General features: G+C 39.3%; 1 protein-coding gene across 2 annotated transcripts in view; it reads right to left on the bottom strand.

Annotated features, from left to right (window-relative positions):
- Positions 1 to 2,264, bottom strand: part of LOC108711553 (leucine-rich repeat transmembrane neuronal protein 4) — a 397,691-nt gene extending 395,427 nt beyond the window's left edge. Inside the window, exon 1 of one of the 2 annotated variants that reach the window (XM_018253425.2) lies at positions 1,446 to 2,264. In XM_018253425.2, the coding sequence (XP_018108914.2) occupies positions 1,446 to 1,449 (4 nt within the window). In that variant the 5' untranslated portion in view covers positions 1,450 to 2,264. The remainder of the gene's footprint in view (positions 1 to 1,445) is intronic. The other variant, XM_041586970.1, reaches the window with a different exon arrangement.
- Positions 2,265 to 23,448: the final 21,184 nt, after the last annotated feature.

Raw genomic sequence — 23,448 nt, 5'->3', positions numbered from 1 at the left:
ATATTGAACTGACAGATATGACAGGGTACTTTGAAGTTGACTTGAGCTCTACTGCTGATGCTGGACTTGGTAATAGAGCTCATTGTCAATATTATGCAGCGAAAGAAATAAAATAATCCCAAATGTGGCTTCTTTATAATATTAAGCTTATCCTATGGAAAAGGTTAGCTCTGGGTTTACCATTTACTTCATCATAAATCTTCATGTCTGAAATTTAATTAGAGCAATGCAGTATGTGTGTGTGTAGGGTTATTCCTAAGCAGTGATCTACAACAAAGGGGGGAAATAAAAGGAGGCTTTGTTAGCTGTGTAACCCTTTCTATGTTCTTCTTCCCTGCTGCCAAGCTTGTAGAAGTTCAGCTCTCCTGCCACCTCCCCTCCTAAATTATCTTGGGCAATTGATGCCATTCGGAAGATTGGATTATCTTCCAACCCTGTTCATTGCACTGGTGCAATTTGGAAAGACACCAGAAATTTGGTGAGAGGAACCAAACCCAATTACGCACTGAAAGGATCCGTAACAGGATTGCAGTAGGGAGGTTGAATATTAGCAGCATCACAGGCTGAAAAGAGATTAGCGATGAATGACATTTATTTTATGGATGCAATGTTGGGCATATTAACCAAAAATAAAAACTGCCAAAATTGGTTTGTTGAAAAGAAAAGGGTTAATATGTCAAAACCCAGCTGGGATTTCCCTTCTCTCTGACTCCCATCTCTATAACTGTGTAATGAATGCCTGGGATTCAGAGGCATGGAATAATTCTTGGCACTAGGGCTTACGCTTGTGTGTGTGTGTGCCCCAGAATGGCTCCCCACATTTCTAATTCACATACGATGTAGCCAAGGGACACTGGAGCTGTCTATAAGGCTCCATTGCTGATCTGCATGGAAAAGGGAGCTGTGAAAGCCACAGATAGCAGTGTGCAACTTCCGCATTGAACACGGGAGATCAAGTTTTTGCAGTCCTTAATGGGATGGATTGGGTGAGCAGGCAGAAGAGTGTGTGTGTGAGTGTGTAAGACTGAGCGTGTTATCCCATTAGTTACATGCACATAATTGGGCTTTATCATGCTTCACATCTAGTTGACGCACCAGCCTTCCTCGCTTATTACCCACAGGTGTAAAGCTCAGCCAGATACAGCTTATATCTATCTAACAATCGATGGTTCATACGTCTATGCATGTATGCATGTCTAACATTCATATTCATATGCACATGCATAAACATATAGGTGCCTATATTTTAGCCAGAATCATAGCTCGGGGATTTCTAGTGGTTACAGGTTAATAAATGTTCGTATTTCATACAGAGGATGCATCACCTTGTATGCTTAACAGACACAACGGTGGGAAGTGAGGCAAGTCAAACCTAGCTCGTTCCTATTATAGACATCCATGGACTGGCAGCCTTTGTGTGAAGCTAAGGGGGAAACTTCACTTACCCATCGTCTGTCTCCCAGAGAATCTTTCCTCCTCTCCTTGGGGCTTGTCTCCGGAATGTTGTTTATTTCCACCCCCCCTTCCTTGCCTCTTAATTGCGAAGCAGCAATTCCTTCATGGTCCCTCCGGGTACCTCTCTTAAACCATCCTGCTCCCAAATCGGATGCCCCACACCCGTACAAATAAGAAGAGATGTATATCTCATATATACATATATATATATTTTTTTTTTTTGCTGCAAAGTTTTATGTCCCCAGGAAAAATATCAATCAAGCAAAGGGGGAAAAAAGCAATTTTAGGAAGAATTGGTGAGGAGAAGTCTCTCGGATTCCACCAGGGTGTCTTCAGACTGAGAATGCTGTAGAATATGAATGCAATGTGAAGTAGAGAATGCAGCCTTCAAGGGAAGGTATACAACTTCTGTGCAATATCTTCGCAATACCTAACGTGCCTTGCCCACTGTCGTCTGCCATCCTTAGCAATCCATCCTCAGTTCCATATCCTCCTTTGTGCACAACAATGGCTGGTCACCTCAATGGCCGGTACCCAAGTTTAAAAGAAGTGCAGAGTGGATTTATCCATAGAGCGGTGCAGGTTTACTCTGCTATGTGTCTGTGCTGGAAGCAGCTGTGATTCAAGAGGATATTTTTTTTTTCTTTCCCAGAGACTGCTGATGCTCAGAAGCTTGCTGCTAATGCCCTAGTTTCAGCAATAGAGTGTCCTCTGCTGGAGGAAGGAAAGGAGACAGGCTGAATCCACAAACAAGCCAGTCTGTCATTGCAATGCAATGCAGGGCCTCCTTCTCTTTCAGAGAATACAATTAACTCCCTCGCCTCTGAGAGCTATTTGTGCCCTTGATGAATGGATTAGACGTCAGAGGTTCCTGTAGCCCTGATTGATTGGAAATGTTGGCCTTGCCGGTCTGGTTCCCTTCCATGACTTTTAAAATATTTGATTAAATATTCAAGTAATAGTATAAGAAAGTACAACAATCATATTAAATGTACAAAACGGCATTGCTCTATGAGCTCCTTACAAGCCCTGTCTCCTTTATGCATTAAGGCAATGTTTTAATACTACATGCTCCCACACTTTTCCTCGGAAATGCCGATAGCTTGCCCTGTTATTATAAAGTCTTGTGCTCCTGATTGCCTCATTCAGTTCCTGCTGTTCCCCTACACATCTCTTTCAATCCATTGATGCTGGAGAAGAGAAGAAAGGGTGGATAGACTAGTAGCCAGTAACCAAGAGCTCAGTGAGATCTTTGCCTGAGACAGTCAGACAGAAAGAAAATGGTTATACCGGCTGCCTGAATAGCATAATTTCCCTTGTTTCTGTTTTATTATTCATTATTATAATTATAATTATTATTATTATTATTATTATTATACACCGGCTGATCCAGGATTCTATTTTATTTTTTTCCCCCACTGAATTTACAGATGGACAAAAGCTTCAGTATTGAGCTGCAAACCTTTGTGGCAGAGTTTCCTTCGTTCAGCTTTCAGTCTCTGGAAAGTAGGCTTCGTAAATATGGAAAGAAAGGATTTGCCCATTTATCGTATGCTACTTTTGGTACAGATACAGGAGCCATTATCTTAAATGCGTGGGATGGTTTTCCAACCTTTCTGTAATGTGGAGCACCATGCCGTAAGTGTAATGAGAAATTAACAAAAGCCTGAAGGGGTTATTTACAATAGAGAATACAAAAGGGCAAAAAAAAGGCAATTGGACTTTTTGGCACTTCTGCATTGTGTAAATGGACATAGACCATACCTTTTGCCCCTGGAATACAACATTGACTGTCTAAATCAGCTCTGTATTGGTGAGGGGTGGAAGACATGTAGGCATCCCACCTCTTGCCCCTACCCACTGGTGTAACTTGATATAACTGGGCCCCACTGCAAATTCAGTGTATACTCCCCCAAACATTGGTAAGTTGACCCTTTATACCAAGGTATATTGAAATTGCTCATTATTGACTAACTTGGCCTTTTTCACTTCTGAACCCCCTTTAACTTCAGGGTCTGCTTCCTCTGTAATTACACTCCAGACATTATCTGTCCCCTAACTTACATGTCATTCAGACGCTGCCATTCTTTGAGCCAGTGTCGAACCAAGAGCAAAAAAAAAAAAAATGGACTGCACCTCCAAAGTCTAAAAAAGTACACCTTTATTAATGAGGGGAGGATTTTAAAGCTATAGTGGAGGCCGACCACTTGGTCTGGGTCCTCTGTTCCTTGGGACCCCCTCTAGTGACTGTGTGTTCCGCTTCCTCTATAGTTGCGCTGAATTTTTGACCCAGCACTGAGTACTGTGATCAGCATTCACCAAGATCTTTCTTAAAGGAACAGTTCAGTGTAAAAATAAAAACAAGGGTTTTCGATTAACGGTGAAAAATAAATAAAAAATAAAAATTTAAATAAAAGAAAAACAGGGGAAATAGGCTGTGCACAAAGAAAAAAGTGTTTCTAATATGGTTAGTTGGCCAAAAATGTAATGTATAAAGGCTGGATGTCTTTATACATTACATGTATAAAGACATCCAGCCTTTACTGGATGTCTAATATAACATAATAACCAGAACACTAATTCCTGCTTTTCAGCTCTCTAACTCTGAGTTAGTCAGTGAATTGAAGGGGGGCCACATGGGACATAACTGTTCTGGAGTTTGCAATTAATCCTCAGCATTCAGCTAAGATACAAAAGCAATATTTATGACCCATGTGGCCCTCCCTCAAGTCATTGATTGGTTACTGCCTGGTAACCAATCAGTGGAAACCAAGAGAGCTGAAAAGCAGGAAGTAGTGTTCTGGCTATTATGTTACACATCCAGTCACTCCAGCCTTTATACATTACATTTTTGGCTAACTAACTATATTAGAATTTTTTTTTATTTTGCACAGCCTATTTCCCCTGTTTTTATTTTTAAACTGAACAATTCCTTTAAGGGGTGCATTCTTAGTTCTCTAGCACTTTAAAAACTGGGGAGAGTGGACACTTTTTTTAGGTACCCCCATTGACCTTAAGTACTGCCATTATGCGTATATACATTTCTGGTGCTTTCTTCTTTAAAAACAATGAGGCCCAGTGTATTTTCCTCCCCCTGGGTGCATGGCATGTACAGTAAGTTCAGAAGAAGGTTCTTTATTGCCCATGTGACCAAAAGTGGCCCATTTTTTAAGAAGAGCTGCACCTGGCCAGGAACAAAATGGTAGCAATGGGCAAACTGGCACTCACCAGCAGGCCCGACTGGCAATCTGTGGGTTCTGGCAAATGCCAGAGGGGCTGCTACTGTATAAGGTGCCATAGAAAGTCAATATTTAGTGGGCTGGTGGGGGCTTTTTGGGCCTCTTTGTGGGCTAATTGGGCCTCTGTGTACCTGAAATGTCGAGCCTATTTTAATTCTCAGTTCGGACCTGCCCCCCAGGTTTCCTTGTCCTTTATCACCAACATGGATTTATTCTAACCAATATTACAGGTATAGCATCCGTTATCTGGAAACCCGTTAACCAGAAAGCTCTGAACTACAGCAAGGTCATCACCCAAAGACTCCCTTTTAATCCAATAATTCAAATTTTAAAAGATGATTTCCTTTTTCTCTGTAATAATTAAACAGTAATAATTAAACCTTGTACCTTGATCCTTGCACCTTGACTAACATATAATTAATTCTAATTGGAAGCAAAACCAGCCTATTGGGTTTATTTAAAGTCCACATGATTTTCTAGTTGACTTAAACTATGAAGACCCAAATTACAGAAAAATCCATCATCTGGAAAACCCCAGTTCCCAATCGTTCTGGATAACAGGCCCCCTACCTGTATAAACTAATAGAAAAATGCAAAATTAGTTGTTTGTAGAGGGCACAACTGAACATGACATTCCATACTACAGAAATTTATGAATAATGGGTTTCTATGTAATAGATTCCATACTAGTACTCCCGTATTGCCAGTTAGTGATCATTAGCGGTGCACAGTATATGGGGGAATGGCAAAGGCCAGCTGTGATTCTGTGTTAAGCGCATGATTCCCAAGAATAATTGTCATGCAAAACTAACCCTGATTAGAGTTAGATATTCATCAGTCCCTTTATTATAACTGCCACCAGTGCAACTTATTATTGTTGCTTGATTGGCTCCTTAATAAGCCTAACCCGACCAGTCTCTGTAGGCTTCCAGACTGACAGCAAGTCGCAGTGTTATTCTCCTGTTATAAAGACTCCCTGAATGATATGAAGGCAGATATTAGTCACTTGGCACACCTACTGCGTTTTTTTCCCTGCCTGCTGATTCCTGGCCTTATTTTATTGTATATTTAAGATCATGTCTGCCAGAAGTCGTTTTCATTTCCTTTATTGCTGCAGATAGAGAGTCCTACCTCTTTTTAGAACCTACCAAAGAATGTACTATTATGAATATCTACTAGAATTGCTTTTCCTTTTTATTGCACTTCAGGGCTTGACTAAAGGGCATTATTTTATTTATATTGGACTGTTTAACAACAATAGTTTTTAAAGAGGTGGTTCCCCTTTAAGTTAACTTTTATTATGTTATAAAATGAGTAATTCTATTTCTAAGGGGTCACTGACCCCATCTAAAAAACAAATTCTCTATAAGGCTACACATTTAGGGGGCTATTTATCAAAGTCTGATTTTATCTCAACATTTTCTGCTACAAACTCCGATAAATACACTCAGGTTTTTTACAATTATTTATTATTACATTTTCCCTAAAATTTGCTTTGCGGGAAAAAAAATCAGATTTTCATGTTTTTTTCAGATTTTTCACTGGAAAACTCAGATTTCTTATGCTGTTTTGACGAAAACTCATAAAACTTTGGGGAATTGCACAAAACCCAGCGCACTTCAAAATCATGGGAATCATTGACTTATATGCAACCTTGACAAGTCTGAGATGCCGGATTTTCTAATTTGGACTTTTCCATCCTCAGGGTTTAATAAATTCTGAAAAATTTGTGATTTTTCAAAAGTATTTAAAAAAAAAAAATCTAAAATTTTTTGGGGGATTTTTGCATTAGGAGTTTAGTAAATAACCTCCTAATTGTTATTGCTACTTTTTTTTACTTATTTTTCTATTCAGGCCTCTCCTATTCCAGTCACTTATTCAAATTATTGCATGGTTGCAAAAGGTAACTTTGCAATTTGAAATTGCAAATTGGAGAGCGGCTGAAAAAAAGAGAAATAAGTCAAAACCCACAAATTAGACAAAATTAAAATCAATTGCAAATTGTCTCAGAATATCACTCACTACATTATAATAACAGATAATCTAAAGGTGAACAAACCCTTTAAACTGTTAAACTTAAACTACTTTACCTGCTATCCCACAGTCACAGTCCCTTCCCAGAGACTATTATCCCACTGTTACTATAGACACCATCTCTCCCTACTATACCTGCTATCCCACAGTCACAGTCCCTTCCCAGAGACTATTATCCCACTGTTACTATAGACACCATCTCTCCCTACTATACCTGCTATCCCACAGTCACAGTCCCTTCCCAGAGACTATTATCCACTGTTACTATAGGCACCATCTCTCCCTACTATACCTGATATCCCACAGTCACACTCCCTTCCCAGAGACTATTATCCCACTGTTACTATAGGCACCATCTCTCCCTACTATACCTGCTATCCCACAGTCACACTCCCTTCCCAGAGACTATTATCCACTGTTACTATAGGCACCATCTCTCCCTACTATACCTGCTATCCCACAGTCACACTCCCTTCCCAGAGACTATTATCCACTGTTACTATAGACACCATCTCTCCCTACTATACCTGCTATCCCACAGTCACACTCCCTTCCCAGAGACTATTATCCCACTGTTACTATAGGCACCATCTCTCTCTACTATACCTGCTATCCTACAGTCACACTCCCTTCCCAGAGACTATTATCCCACTGTTACTATAGGCACCATCTCTCTCTACTATACCTGCTATCCCACAGTCACACTCCCTTCCCAGAGACTATTATCCCACTGTTACTATAGCACCATCTCTCTCTACTATACCTGCTATCCCACAGTCACACTCCCTTCCCAGAGACTATTATCCCACTGTTACTATAGGCACCATCTCTCTCTACTATACCTGCTATCCCAGAGTCACACTCCCTTCCCAGAGACTATTATCCCACTGTTACTATAGGCACAATCTCTCCTACTATACCTGCTATCCCACAGTCACACCCCTTCCCAGAGACTATTATCCCACTGTTACTATAGACACCATCTCTCCCTACTATACCTGCTATCCCACAGTCACACTCCCTTCCCAGAGACTATTATCCCACTGTTACTATAGACACCATCTCTCCTACTATACCTGCTATCCCACAGTCACACTCCCTTCCCAGAGACTATTATCCACTGTTACTATAGACACCATCTCTCCCTACTATACCTGCTATCCCACAGTCACACTCCCTTCCCAGAGACTATTATCCCACTGTTACTATAGGCACCATCTCTCATCCCTACTATACCTGCTATCCTACAGTCACACTCCCTTCCCAGAGACTATTATCCCACTGTTACTATAGGCACCATCTCTCTCTACTATACCTGCTATCCCACAGTCACACTCCCTTCCCAGAGACTATTATCCCACTGTTACTATAGGCACCATCTCTCTCTACTATACCTGCTATCCCACAGTCACACTCCCTTCCCAGAGACTATTATCCCACTGTTACTATAGGCACCATCTCTCTCTACTATACCTGCTATCCCACAGTCACACTCCCTTCCCAGAGACTATTATCCCACTGTTACTATAGGCACAATCTCTCCCTACTATACCTGCTATCCCACAGTCACACTCCCTTCCCAGAGACTATTATCCCACTGTTACTATAGGCACCATCTCTCCCTACTATACCTGCTATCCCACAGTCACACTCCCTTCCCAGAGACTATTATCCCACTGTTACTATAGGCGCCATCTCTCCCTACTATACCTGCTATCCCACAGTCCCTTCGCAGAGACTATTATCCCACTGTTACTATAGGTACCATAGGAACTTCCATGAGACACAGTACAGACCATAATTGAGCTCAGACATAATAGTGCAAATTACCCTAGCAACCATGCAATGATATAAAGACGAGCCTGAAATATTAATAGGAGTGTAATAAAAAGTAGCAATAACAATAAATTTGTAGCCATAAAAAGGATTTGTTTTTAGATGGGGTCAGTGACCCCCATTTGAAAGCTGGAAAGAGTCAGAAGAAGACAACAAATTAAAAAAACTATGAAAAATAAATAATTGAAAAGTTGCTTAGAAATGACATACTTAAAGTGAAAAATAACTACCTTTTCAATAAGGAGTTTTGTTACACAAAGTAGGCATTTACTACAACTACAAAATGCATGTTTTCTAACCGCTTTCGTCTTGTAGAATATATGTTAATCATGAAAATGTTTGTATTGCATTCATTTTAATGTAAATGACTTGTATCACTTTCCTCCAAAAGGGTCACTAAGCAGCTAGAGATTCCTACCAAGCAGTGGGTTGTACAAATTCACAGAGAGCTTTCCGGGTGAGCACATTTCAGACGCGGCTCCTCTGAGCAGCTAATGAGGCCTAGTACTTTATAGATTTGTGTATCACAGTTAATTAACTTGTTAACTGAATCATCTTATGCTCTGATATTATACAAATTATCTGGGAACCTCTATTGAAATATTGGAATGTCAAACGCATGGGTTTTTATTTGTTATAAAATAGTGTACAAATCCATATTTGAACCATCGTTAAATATCTATGTCCATTTTGTCCAGTAATGTGATTCAAGCCCCTAAAATCAGCAACCTTGCTTAATGATTGGATCTCATTGTATGGTCAGCTTAAGTCAACGAAACTAATCAGGTGTTTGTTTTCAAGCAGATGATCATTAAATGTTGATTGGTTGCTATAGTTACTAGACCTGGAGCAAAGTTTGTAGGGTTTATTTATTAAAACTCTGGCTGTAAGTGGTAGAGCATTAGAAGGTTTGTGATTATCATGTCAATAGTTATAAGTTACAGAGATCTCGTGTTCGGGACATAGCTCTTCTCAGCACCTTGCACCATTGTGCACAACAGAGCACTTTACTCTATGACTTCCATACGCTGGGAGGGTTCAAGGGGATGCCCACATGCCACCACCAGCCCCTCTTCAAATGCTGTCAAATGGTGCAGATTTACAGGTTAAGCACTTATCTAGAATGTTCGGGAACTGGGGTTTTCCAGATAAGCATTAATTTGGATCTCCATGTCTTAAACCTACTAAAAAATTTAAAGAGAGACCAACAGTTAAGGTTGATTCACCTTGACTATGGGTTATTATTTCAAAACTCTCCTTCAAAATGTTGACTTTTTTCATTATATTTGGTCATGTCCAAGGATAAAATATTTATGGGAGAAAATTGAACGATTTCTCAAAGATTTAATTAATATAAATATTAAACTGGGTCCAGAATATGCACATTTAGACATAAAAGTTTAATCGCTAATGACAAATAATGACTTTTTTTTATTAATTCCTCATCTTAAATTCTTGATTTCTGTCAATTACTAATGGCAGCCACTAGGGAATCTATATTTTTATGCTGGATAACAGAGACAGCCCCCGCACTGAAAGATGTAATCTCATATTTGCATATTTTATATATTCAAGAAGTTATTCGATTCAGAATTGAAGATTTTTCTTTAAGGAACAAAATAAAGAGAAGGTGGTCAATTTATGTGGAAACTTTAGATGACAGCTAAAAGGAATTGATACATAAACTGAAGGCTAAGAATTCAGAAATAGAATTTTAGTTACGCCATTCACGTAATTTTCATATTGTATTTACTAATTCACTCTATCTGGATTTCAAAATCCTTGTGTTTGAGCAATAGTGAATCATAAATAAATGAGAAACAGGTCAAAACGTTGACAATATTTGTTTACTGTTCATGTAAAAATCTGAATGTTCTTTATTTGGAATATGAAACTACATATATATTTACATGCTGTAAAACATTCAACTTGGTTTTCATTTTAAAATTCAAGAAAAAAAAAATAATATTAATTTAAAGATTACAACCAGTATGATTACTTCCCCCAAAAATGGTTGTGATCAAGTACAAGTTATAGTTTTTTTTATTACAGAGAAAAAGGAAATCAATTTAAAATATTTGGATTATTTGATTCAAATGGAGTCTATGTCAGATGGCCATTCCATAATTTGGAACTTTCTGTAAATCCCATACCTGTACTCATAAGAAATCTCCAGAATGGAGGCCAAAGACCTAAGCACCAGGCCAAGTGGAAAGTACAAAATATATGGTGCTTTGTACCCAATGTATGCAGTTTGCTCCCTTGCTGATCATAAATAAGGCCTTGTGACTTTTATTACAGATGCCCCAAAATGGGAGACTTTGTTCAGCAGCTGAAACTAAATAAAAAAATAGAAAAACAGTCAGCAAACACTGACCAGAAACTCCCAGCATGCCCAGTAGGTAAAAAAATAACACCCAGCCTACTACTGTATATGTCTAGACTTAATCTTTGGCTTCCATATGCGTGCAATATGTTTGCAAATACTTCTCTTTTAACTAGAGCAGGCTACTTACAACAGAAGAAATAAATTGAGATTTATGTTAGACAATTGTTCAATTTGCATTTCAGTTGAGTCGCCACAGTCAACTCTTGTTCTTCTTAAATGATCTGTACAATTTAAACAACAAGAATGTGCCCTGTCAGTTTAAAATACAGCAGAAGAGAAATGGCATTCTGGGCAGTCAGTGTGTCAGTAATGTAAAAAGAATGGGTAAAAGAAACAGCTACTGCCCTGTCTGGCTCACTGGGATGTTGTACAATTCATTGGGTACAGTGCAGCAGCTCTCCTGGAAAAGGATTCTGGGAGTTCTACAGCGCTAGTAGTTATCTGTCAAAATTGTCACCCCAAAAATGTATTCATATTTGATAATTCAACGACTCTTCAACTTCTTACAAAAGAACAGGGTGAAACATTAGACATAAACATGATAAAAAGAAAGATGGATGGATAGATATAGATATACAGTTGATAGATAGATAGATAGATAGATAGATAGATAGATAGATAGATAGATAGATAGATAGATAGATAGATAGACATACAGATATATAGATATACAGTAGATAGATAGATGATAGATTAATATACAGTACATAGATGATAGATACTGTAGATGATAGATCGATAGATAGATAGATAGATAGACAGACATATATATATATATATATAGATATACAGTAGACAGATAGATAGATAGATAACAGATGATAGATAGATAGATAGATAGATAGATAGATGATAGATAGATAGATAGATAGATAGATAGATAGATAGATAGATAGATACAGACAGATAGATACAGACAGACAGACAGACAGACAGATACAGACAGACAGACAGACAGACAGGCAGGCAGGCAGGCAGACAGACAGACAGATAGATAGATAGATAGATAGATAGATAGACAGACAGACAGACAGACAGACAGACAGACAGACAGACAGACAGACAGACAGACAGATAGATAGATAGATAGATAGATAGATAGATAGATGAGCGAGAGAGAGAAAGAGATAGATGATGAGTATGCTATTTTATGCAGCTCCATAGAATATCATGTAATTGATGCATCTGTCCCTGAATTACATTATCAAAGTTCCCAGGAGATACTGGGTGTTGTAGTTTAGAAAAGCCAGTCACCATTTTGTTTAGTATAGAAATGTCCTTATTCCTTAGTAATGTTATATATATATATATCTCATATAAAGATTGAGTATATTGTTTTTAGTTGTGGTGGGAATGTAACATGTAGGAAGAGGTAGTACATGTTTGTATGTGGTCACTGAATAGTCGTGTTTCACGCTGAATTATATGTATTACATACGGCTCAGATGTGGTTTTATGTGTGACGGAAAATGCTATGCTGTCTAATGTGGCACACATAAAACTCTTGCTGTGCTATGTACTGTATGTTATAGCAGCTCCACTCGGCTCCATAAATAATCCTAACAGAACGACAAGGAAAATTAACAGGGCAATAAATCAGCCTCAAGTCTGCATTGTAATTAGTGGACATATTTAATGTAACCGAGTTCCTGTTTTTTATTCTGTTGGCAAAATACTGTAGGAAACCATAACGCGGGCTGATGCAGTGAATGGCAGAAGCAGAAAAGGTTGCAGGGCACTGAGGAACCTTATCCAGGTTTTGTTATAGGAAGGGGGTTCATTCCAAATGAATGATGCTACTATTAATTCATTTATTGGGTGCCTTTCACATTTTCCAAGTTCAACCGCTGTTTTGTGGTCCAACATTTGGTTAAGAACCCCTCCATAGTTTTTTAATTAGCTTACACATATCTGTGACACCATTTCATAATAACCATTGCTATAACTCCACTTTATAGTTGCCCTTCAAGCAGAGCACAAAGTAATAATTCCTCACGTGTGCGGCTAGAGTTTACCCCAGGGTGGAGCACCATGCGTGGGAATCAGCCCAAATCAAAAGAAACATGGCGGCACCAGTGAAACCTTGAAGATGATTAATAGCTGCATAGTGGTTCTTTCTTGCGTGACATAGATTTGCCGGCTATGCAGCAACTCAGTACTATGAGAATAATTAATATAAGCAGATATTATCATGTTCATGTTAAGCACTCTGGTTCAAGCAGATCTTTATTTTTTTCTTAAAGGGGTGGTTCACCTTTAAGGTAACTTTTTGTATGTTATAGCCTATTATACTGCCTATTCCAGGAAACTTTTCAATTGTTCTTTATTTTTTATAGTTTTTTTTAATTATTTGCCTTTTTTTCTTCTAACATGTTCCCACTTTCAAATGGGAGTCACTGACCGCATCCAAAAAACAAATATACTATTACTACTGCTACTTTTTATTACTCATCTTTCTGTTAAGGTCTCTCCTGTTCATATTCCAGTCTCTTATTCAAAGAGTAAAGTAGGGTCATTTGGATCCCCTGATTGCTGAAAATTGCAAAACTGGAGAGCTGCCGAATAAAAAGCCGAATAACTCAAAAACCACAAATAATAAAACATGAAAACCAACTGCAAATTGTCTCAGAATATCACTCTCTACATCATACTAAACATTAACTCAAAGTTAAAACCCTCTTCTTGCAGGGTTTTCAGTTGTCCTTTGAATACTGGATTTTTTCCCTTTACTTGCCCTAACAGACTGTCCCCAAGAAGGCAACAGCTCCCCCTTTTTCACACTTTTTTCACCCTGGTATATATCCTTTTCTCATTCACAACAAACATATAACTATAAATAGATAGATGTATTTACACTAGGCATAAGAAAGGAGAACATTTCCCGTATGGAATTTTAATGTGCCTAGTGTTGCACTCCCAAATAGGAAATTAAAGCCATTTAGACATAAAGGAATTCTGCAGCTGTTTTCAGTCTGGGGATATTTCAGCACCTGGACAGCGACTTAGTAACTGTAGATTGAAGCCCTACATTGAAGCCTGGGTTTATAAAGAGCTAAACCAATGGGCAATGTGAGAGCAAGCAGCACATCTTTTCACTCTGCTTTGTGGTATGTACCCTTAGGGGCCCATTTACTTATCTTAAGTGAAGGATTAGAAGAAAAAAACATCAAATTTCGAATTTTTTTTTGGCTACTTCGACCATCGAATGGGCTACTTCGACCTTCAAATCGAACTAAAAATCGTTAGACTATTCAACCATTCGATAGTCTAAGTACTGTCTCTTTAAGAAAAACTTCAACCCATTAGTTCACCACCTAAAAGCTACCGATGTCAATGTTAGCCTATGGGGAAGGTCCCCATAGGCTTTGGTAGCTTTTTTTGGGCGAAGAAAAATCGTTCGATCGATGAATTAAAATCCTTTGAATCGAACGATTTATTCGATCGAACTATTTGCGCTAAATCCTTTGACTTCGATATTCAAAGTCGAAGGATTTAACTTCGATGGTCGAATATCGATGGTTAATCAACCCTCGATATTCGACCCTAGGTAAATCTGCCCCTTCGTATTCCAAAAAAAGATGTGAGGACATCCAATAATAAAGAAGCAATTAATTAAAAAAAATTAAAATTTTATTAGGACATAAAAACCTAACGCCTATGAGTAAGTGCCCCAATAGGCACGAAACGCGTTAGGCTTTTATGTCCTAATAAAATTTTCTAATTTTTTAATTAATTGCTTCTTTATTATTGGAGGTCCTCACATCTTTTTTGGAATACTGTTTTGGACTTGCACCTTGGGACTGGGGTGAACTGTGAGTAAATCCTCTATAATTAATTTAAAATTTAGATTTTTGACCTACCAATTATTCTTTGAGTAGTACCGCATATACATTCTTTTTATGGGGCATTAGCACAAACCTTGTCATTGTATGCACCCTTAGACCCACGTCTTTTGACTTCTGCCATAAATACATTGCTTCCTGCATTCAGCAGCACATTGTTGTCCCCTTGCCCTTTAGGTTAAACATCACATTTAGGCAACACCAGCTGATACAAGATGCAGGAAAGCCAATGGGTTCAAGTGCTCCATCAGGGTAAAAATTTCTCATCTGTTTGTTTTAAGATAGCTTTTACGGTTTATAATGTACAGTGGTGCTTTGGGCTCCTTTTAGCAACCCTTACCCTAACCTCTCTGAGACAACCGAAAGTGACCCTCTCCTTGTCTTCAACCACATTAGCCTTAGTGTAAAAATAGTAGAGTACAATAATCCGTAGGCTTCCCAAAATGATTTCATCCAATGCAAACTTATTTTATCAGAGTGTTTCATGATTACTTGACACCCAACTCAACAACTAGAAGTTAGGCAGGTTATATATAGACTTTAAAGGTTGAACTTGATGGATGTGTGTCTTTTTTTCAACCTAACTTACTATGCTTCTATGGTACTATGACTAGTGATAAGCAAATCTGTCCCGATCGCTTATCCGAAAAATTCACGAAATGCATTGAAGTCAGTAGATGACAAATGGGTTTATTTTATGCTCTTAACTTTTTTTTCTTAAAATGCATTATAGCCAATGGGTGTTTTTTCTTGTGCTGACTTTTTTGTGTTGGAGACTTTTTTGGTGCTGGCGACTTTTTGGCCAAATGCATTAAAGTCAATGGGTGTGTTTTCTTGTGCTGACTTTTTTGTCTCTGTGACTTCTTTGTTATGGTGACTTTTTTGTGGAAAATTTTTTGCTGCCGAATCATGAAAGAATTCACAGATGGCGAAATGCGGAATTTCGCCACGAAACTATGGCTGATGAAAAAAAAATGTTTCACCGCAAAAATGATGCCCATAGACTCCAAAAAAAGATGTGCTGCATTGCGCAACATTAAGAATTTGACTCCAATAGACTTCAATGATTTTTGTGAATTTCTGCCGTTTTGCTAATTTTTTACCACGTAAAATGGGTCAGATTTGCCCATCACTACAGTTGACCCATCAATACACAACAGACAGAGGAATCACACGGTTCACATTAATACATGAATTGGAGGAAGGCTCTTTAGAGCAGCCAGCATGATAATTGAGAGTGCTCTCAGTAGAGAAGTTACAACTTCACTTATTTTCTAAAAAAAAGGCTGGATCCTATGTGTTTTCGCAAAGCAGTATATCTAAACACAAATTGCAGTAAACACAGGTCCCATATTGATCCACAGAAAGTCATAATGAGGGCAGGAAGAATGTTCCCACTTAAGACAGGCTCGGTATGGGCGTCAGTTCCCCTCTTCAGAATCAACAGAAACACCCAATGTTTTTGTAAACTGTACATTTCATTAGCAAACATGAAATGTTTGAACTGAATTATGCTTTTTCCATTGCTATGTCAGTATATACAGTAGCTCCTGTAAGCTTTATATGCTTAACTCTTGGAACAGCAACAATTTTATGTTAATAATAGCATGGTACAAAAACTCACAGTCCTCTAGCCAATGGTCAGTTGAAGGCTGGCAGTTGGGACGATGGAGTAGTTTATGTGTGCCACTGTTTTTTTGAGAGTTTACAATGAAGTCATGTAAAGTACCACATTTTCACAGTCAGTGCAGGTTTCTTCTTTTTCAACAGACATTGCTCCATTTCTAGATAACAGTGGCTGCAAAACAGACAACAGCACAAACCCAAGTGTCCATCAGCCAAGAAACTTGGCTTATTAGTAAATAAATCTACAATTATAATCTACAAGGGTGGACAAACTAACAAAGACACCTAAGAATAAGTTAATATCTAATGAGGAGCAGGCCCACCTGTTGAACAACTTCAGTCCTTCTTGAAATGCTATCATACACATTCTGAACAGTGCATATTGGGAAATCAGTCGTTCTTCTAAAACAAAATCCATCCAGTTCTTGGAGGGATAAAGGATGTGAAATCTTCTTCCCACCCTGCCCCCTTAACCCTCAATTACATTATGTAGTAAGACCCTGGTAAGTATTTTACTGTAAACATCAAGAATATTTGCCATTATAAGGTGCAACTGGTTATGTAAAAAGACCGACTGGCTGTTTTTTAAACCATAAAATGCAATCATCCCACTAGCTAGCATACATACCATTATGAATTGAGTTTTATAGATATCGAGGAGGGACGGCATCCTTTTCACTAGCCGTAACTTTTGCAGCAAGGCCATATTCCAAAGATATTAGCAGAAAAATACTCAACTTTTTAGTTTTCAATGTATGTGCCACCTAGTGGCAGGCATGAATACATACGAATATTTTAGGTTTTGGTTTGGGTCAGAATATATAAATAGTGTATCTATAAATGAATACAAGTAATTGCAAATTGTAAAATAAAAGAGAAAGTGTTAATGGCTGCAATCATTACCTGTTCTTTATTTAGTCTTAATTAAGAGAACAAAGGCTTTGGAAAACCCTGTGATCCAGCTGCATCTTAAGAAAAATAAAAAAGTGCAACCATGGAAGAGGCTCCCAGCAGAGGCAGAGGAGGTTAATGCATGTGCATGTATTAAAAGCGATTTTGACAAACGCTGTTCATATTGGAAAATAAATGTCACTGATGAAATAGGATGCAACGTTTTGCAACAGACGTTTAATGGACAGATGATATCTTTAATGGACAATAAATGCATCTGCTCTCACGCTGGAAGGGTCAGACCAGACCTTTTTGAGATGGTTTGGGCTTTAAAGATTAGTTCTTTAAACATAAATGAGAGAATGGTACTTCTGACATCACATCTAAATCCAACTATCTTTATTAAAGGACAGATCTTTAGGATGCAACAAGTATTTTTCCTTCTTTCAGAGGTGATACCATCGCTGGTAACCAATGATACCACTCGCAGCCAAATGGGATTTGATCTCTGTGTGCAGAAACCCCAGACCATTATAGAACCTAATTTACTACATGAAATATCATTCAAGGACTGATTTATGATTTATGCATCTTGAAACAACTTATTCCACAGTGCTGTACAGTGAATTGGGGAGCACCACTGTAACAGAAACATTTCTTTGCACTTTGTACCTTCCCCCATTTACATTTGCTGCTTGCACTACAATGGCGCACATACAATTGCACCTTAGTCTGTATGCAGTGATGCTTGAGTTTGGTAGAGCTGCATAAAGAAGGCGTTGAAATGGGTGGCACATGGCCATCTCCTGCAATACCCCTAGTGTTTATCTTATTAAGATTGTGCAAGATGGGAAACAGCAGGAGATGTTCGGTGCAGATGAGCTCTTTGGATAACACCTGGCAAAAGTACAGGTCTCCTTTGCACCCATGTGATCTGCAACCTGCACTTTTCACTAGAGGTATTTATTCAGCGCTGTGCAATATGTTAGCGTAATAAATTCAGTACAAGGTATCGAGTGCATGTAACGTTCACAGCGGGAAGCCGCTGTAACAGGAGTTAGTCTCACACTTGGAAGTGGGTATGGTGGAAGCCCAGGGGGATAGCCATAAGTGGAGAAGGCCTAGTGATTTTGCAGGTTTAATGGTAACAGAAGAAAACAGGAACCGGCCAAAATCAAATACAAGGTCAAAACAAAGTCATTACCAGGAAGGCAAGGAATGCTGGAAAAAGATCACAGGAATAAGAACACTGGAACTAGGATTACAGGACCAAGGAACGAAGGTTATCCAGGAAAAAACAAATTCAATCAATGACTCTCAGGGGGTGGTTTATAAAGGGCAGGTGATACAAAACACATGAGGGAAACGAGAAGGGTGGAGAACAGGGAGGAGACAAACTGGAAACATGCAAAAATACAGAACAATAACAACAAGATCAGGACAAGCCCCAAGAGCCTCCTGTGGCTCACTCAGCTTGTGCGCTGAATTGTCCAAAAACACAAGCCCCAAGAGTTCAAGTCCTGGGCCTGCAATTGCATTTATACCTGTCACTGCAATATGAGCAAGTATCCAAGTCTGTGCAATTTTGGATCCCTTAATGTAGTGCTGCCCAATTGGCGGTCCAAGACCCCCCTTTTGCAGCCTGCTGTGACTGCCTTCCTTGTGTAAACTTTAAAAGGTATCGGTACTAAGATTAAAGTGGACCTGTCACCCAGACATAAAAAGCTGTATAATAAAAGTCCTTTTCAAATTAAACATGAAATCCAAATTCTTTTTTTTTTTTTTTTTTAAACTTGTTTTTATTAAAGGTCGACCATGTACAGCAATGAAAACCGTTTGGACCTACCAGAAGTCCGAAATAGTAAATAAAACAACATGGAGTAGTACGTACATGTGTCTTAAAGTGAAAGAATAGAGAAGGAAGAAGGAGAGAAAAATCAAGAAATAAACAGATAAACAAAAACAATAAGCTCTGATATAGCAAATCACAGAGTACTGATCATTTCCATAGGCCAAAGTCACTTACCTTAGATATGAGGCCAGAAGTCTGTTAGTCTGTTGAGTCCTGGGGGGCGATCTTGAAGGTGTTACAGTCCCAGAAGGTAAATTTTGAATATAATGAAAAGTTTCCAATAATAGTGGGTTACCTCTAAGATTTTCCAAGTCATACCAAGTGGTATTCTGAAATGTATATGTGGTCAGATACTTAAGCGTTCGTGGGAGGCTATTGATATATGCTTGCCATACAGAAAAGAATTTATCTACCCGTTGTTCTTTTTTAACTGTGGCTTCTAGCCAATCCATGTGGAAGATGTAATGCAATTTTTGTTTAGCAAGTTAAATTCTTTTTTTTAATTAAAGCATTGATAGCTGTTGTAAACTCATTTAAAAATCTCAGCTGTCAAACAAATATTGCCTACCCCTCCTCTATGCCTTAGGCGGGGCAGACAATTACTTTCACTTTCCATTCAGCACTTTCTAGATGTCACTGCTCTCCACACATTCCCCCAGTTCTCTTAAAGGGGTTGTTCATCTTTCAAACACTTTTTCAGTTCAGTTGCTTTCAGATTGTTCCCCAGAAATAAAGACTTATTTCAACTGATTTCCATTATTTATATTTGACTGTTTTCCCAAAATCTAAGTTTAAAGTTGAATGTTAGTGTCTCTGGTGTTTGAGTGACAGCTCAGTAATTCAGGCGCAGACTCTAAACTGTTACAATTTTGCTACATTGAGTTGATCCATTTCTCAGCAGCATCTCTGGAGTATTAGCAACTATTGTATCAATTCTAACAGCTGTCTTTAATGAAACCCAGGGATTCTGCTCAGTAAGGACAAAGATAAGAAATGTATCAACTAAATGTATCAATTTAGAACAGTTTACAGGGTCAGCGACCCCCTCACATAGCTGCATTAGAAGGTGAAAAATTACACTTTACACTTGAATATCAGAAAAACGGTGACACATAGAAAACAGAAAGTTATTGGAAAAAGTTGTTATTTCTGGTGATCTATCTGAAAACAACTAGTTGTTTGAATGTGAACAACCCCTTTAACCATTCAATTGTCTAACCACTGCAACAGGTCCCCCATTCTGGTGCACGAACAAGATTCTGAGATGATACAAGACTTGCCTTAATAACAGTGTCCACAAAATGACTCCTGCCTGCTTGCTATAATTATGAATTACCAGACTGATGGAAACAAGATTGAAATAATTTATATGGCGTAATTAAAGTTCATTTTGATTGGCTAACATGATAAAATAGGATTTTGAATAATTCTTTTGGGTGACAGGTCCCCTTTAAATGCCCCCTGCATTGTTTATACCTCAAATTCAGACTGTATTGTTCACATCTGTAACACTTCAATTGTTCACACTCCTAAAGCCCAGACTAAAACTGAAAGTGCCCACATTGTTCACCTGTTCACGCCTCAAACTGCTGGAGGGGCACCAGCATTGTGTCACTACTATATGTACCACTGTATAACTTTTTCATCTTAGAGTGGTCCTGATAGGTTTCCCTGTCTCCTGCTTTATTCTGTCTGCCCTATGATCCCTGTGTGTGCCATACTCTGTCTGCCCTATGCTTCCTGTATGTGCCACAATCTGCCTGCCCTTTGCTCCCTGTGTGTGCCATACTCTGCCTGCTCTATGCTCCCTGTGTGTGTGTCATAATTTACCTATCATATGCTCCCTGTGTGCACCATACTCTGCTTGTTCTATTCTCCCTGTGTGTGCCATACTCTGCCTGTTCTATTCTCCCTGTGTGTGCCATACTCTACCTGCCCTATGCTCCCTGTGTGTGCCATACTCTACCTGCCCTTTGCTCCCTGTGTGTGCCATACTCTGCCTGCTCTATGCTCCCTGTGTGTGCCATACGCTGCCTGCTCTATACTCCCTGTGTGTGCCATACTCTGCCTGCTCTATACTCACTTTGTGTGCCATACTCTACCTGCCCTTTGCTCCCTGTGTGTGCCATACTCTGCCTGCCCTATGCTGCCTGAATGTGATATACTCTGCCTGTCTTATGCTCCCTGTGTGTGCCATACTCTACCTATCCTATGCTCCCTGTGTGCACCATACTCTGCCTGTTATATTTTCCCTTTGTGTGCCATACTCTACCTGCCCTATGCTCCCTGTGTGTGTCATACTCTGCCTGCTCTATTCTCCCTGTGTGCCATACTCTGCCTGCCCTATGCTTCCTGTGTGTGTTATGCTCTTCCTGCCCTATGCTGCCTGTATGTGCTATACTCTGCCTGCCCTATGTTACTTGTGTGTGCCAAGCCCAGCCCAGGTCTAAGCCTGCAAAATGGGGGGGGAGTCATGCTGCCCACTGGACGCATTTCCACTGGGCCAGTTATCGCGCCAGAACAGTAGCGGCAAGAGGGACTAGCAGGATGGTAAGAGGGGGTGAGAGCAGTGGTGAGGGGAGTGTGAGCATTGGGGTTGGTGAGAGCAACAGAGAGGCCTAGGGGTGCAAAAAGTGTAAATCCAGCCCTGGCATACAGTATTCATAAATGATCTCTATGGGGTCAGAGAGCCTAAACCATGTGATTTCACTAATTTTGGGTCAAAAGTCTGGGTGAGTTTTAGGAAGAGTTTATACAATTTCAGTGGGAAGCTGGTAACTGTTGAGGTCACATCAGTTTCTGTGTTACATAAATGCATCTCCATTGAAATGAATGATGATAAGAAGGCACACAATGCGAGGCATCCTCTCTAGGTCCCCGAGTTTCATGCTGATTGCTGTGCTGTGAGTAATAATTACAGAAGGCCAGGTGATACTCTGTGTTTATTAAGTGGATAAAGTACACAGCAAGCAGTTGGCAGTACAGCAGGCAATTAATACTCTTGTGCCCAGGAGATCTGTTTTACTGCCAAGTATTTGTCCATTCACTCCTTCAGGATCCCTTCAGTTCTTTTTGCTCAGCCAGACATTTGTTGCTTAGCACATGACTGGTTTTCCTTTAATATATCTCTCAGCACTGTTCCTTATTCCCAGCTCTAATAATAGAGTATCTCCTACTTCAACCCTTTGTTCTTCTTTGTTCTTCTCCACCTCGTTACTTTCCACCTACATTTACTTTCATCCTCTGCATTTAGCATCTCTCTCTCCCCAAATTCATACATTCTAAACTGTCTTCTTGCATTCCTACCTATGCTCCTCACCTCACTCATCTCTTTGTAGTCACCTTCACACTCACCCTTTCATCTGCTTAGTTATGTCTCTCTCTGCCTTCTCTATTCTCCATTTCTCCAGGCCTTAGGTACAGAGAAGAGATTCTAGATGGCTGTGGGCTCTCCACTGTGGCACTTTAGATACTCTCAGCATCCAATCAGCCATCAAAAGATCTTGTAGTCCATCAGCAGCTGTGGGATCCCTTTGGGGATACCAATGAGTTGAATAGTGAAAATACAAGCTTTATGGCTATTGAAGCTAGGGGGTCATGATATTATCTGGTATTAATAGGACTTAAATCAAGTGAAATGGACACTAATGCCACTTTTGACGAGTGCAGTGGAAGTCATTCAATAACCACTTCAAAAGTGTTATGTAATATGAAGAGCAACGTTTGTTACTCTTCTTTCACCTATGGCAAACAATCAGAATTTACTGGTCATCTGATTAAAATCAAGCATTTATTTGTTTCTAAGGGTTACTGCTCCGGGGCAAACCCCATGTTGGTGTAAAGGTTCTAGCCGCATTGCATTCTGGGTAAAACACAGAGATTTGTGTTTGAAAATTGTAAATGTAAGTGCAGTTGCAGTCAAGTAAATTTCCCTTCAGTTGTTGCACATGAAGATTGCTTTAGTAAAAGTACATGCACTGGGTGTCCCTAGACCTGTCCCTCCTCCTTTTCTGAATTGAGTACAATGTACCTATTGATCAGGCTAACCTTGAAGTTACTGTCACTTCATAAGGTGGCAGTAGTCCCAGGGATCCCAGAGAGGCCTATGTCAACTCACGCAGCACACTTAAGCCTATAAAAAAAATGCACAGATATTATTTTGACAGTGAGCGATGGAAGTGACACCATCCAGACTTTCACAATTATTCTGCACAGTAATGTCTCCCCCTTTTGATAGTAATTACACTGGAATAATGGGGGGGGGGGGAGAAGCTGCATTTTGGG

This window comes from Xenopus laevis, chromosome 3L (assembly GCF_017654675.1).
Source record: "Xenopus laevis strain J_2021 chromosome 3L, Xenopus_laevis_v10.1, whole genome shotgun sequence".
In the NCBI taxonomy this organism is placed as follows: Eukaryota; Metazoa; Chordata; class Amphibia; order Anura; family Pipidae; genus Xenopus; species Xenopus laevis.
The sequence above is the reverse complement of the archived record's forward strand: the minus strand, read 5'-3'. Positions and strand labels throughout refer to the sequence as shown.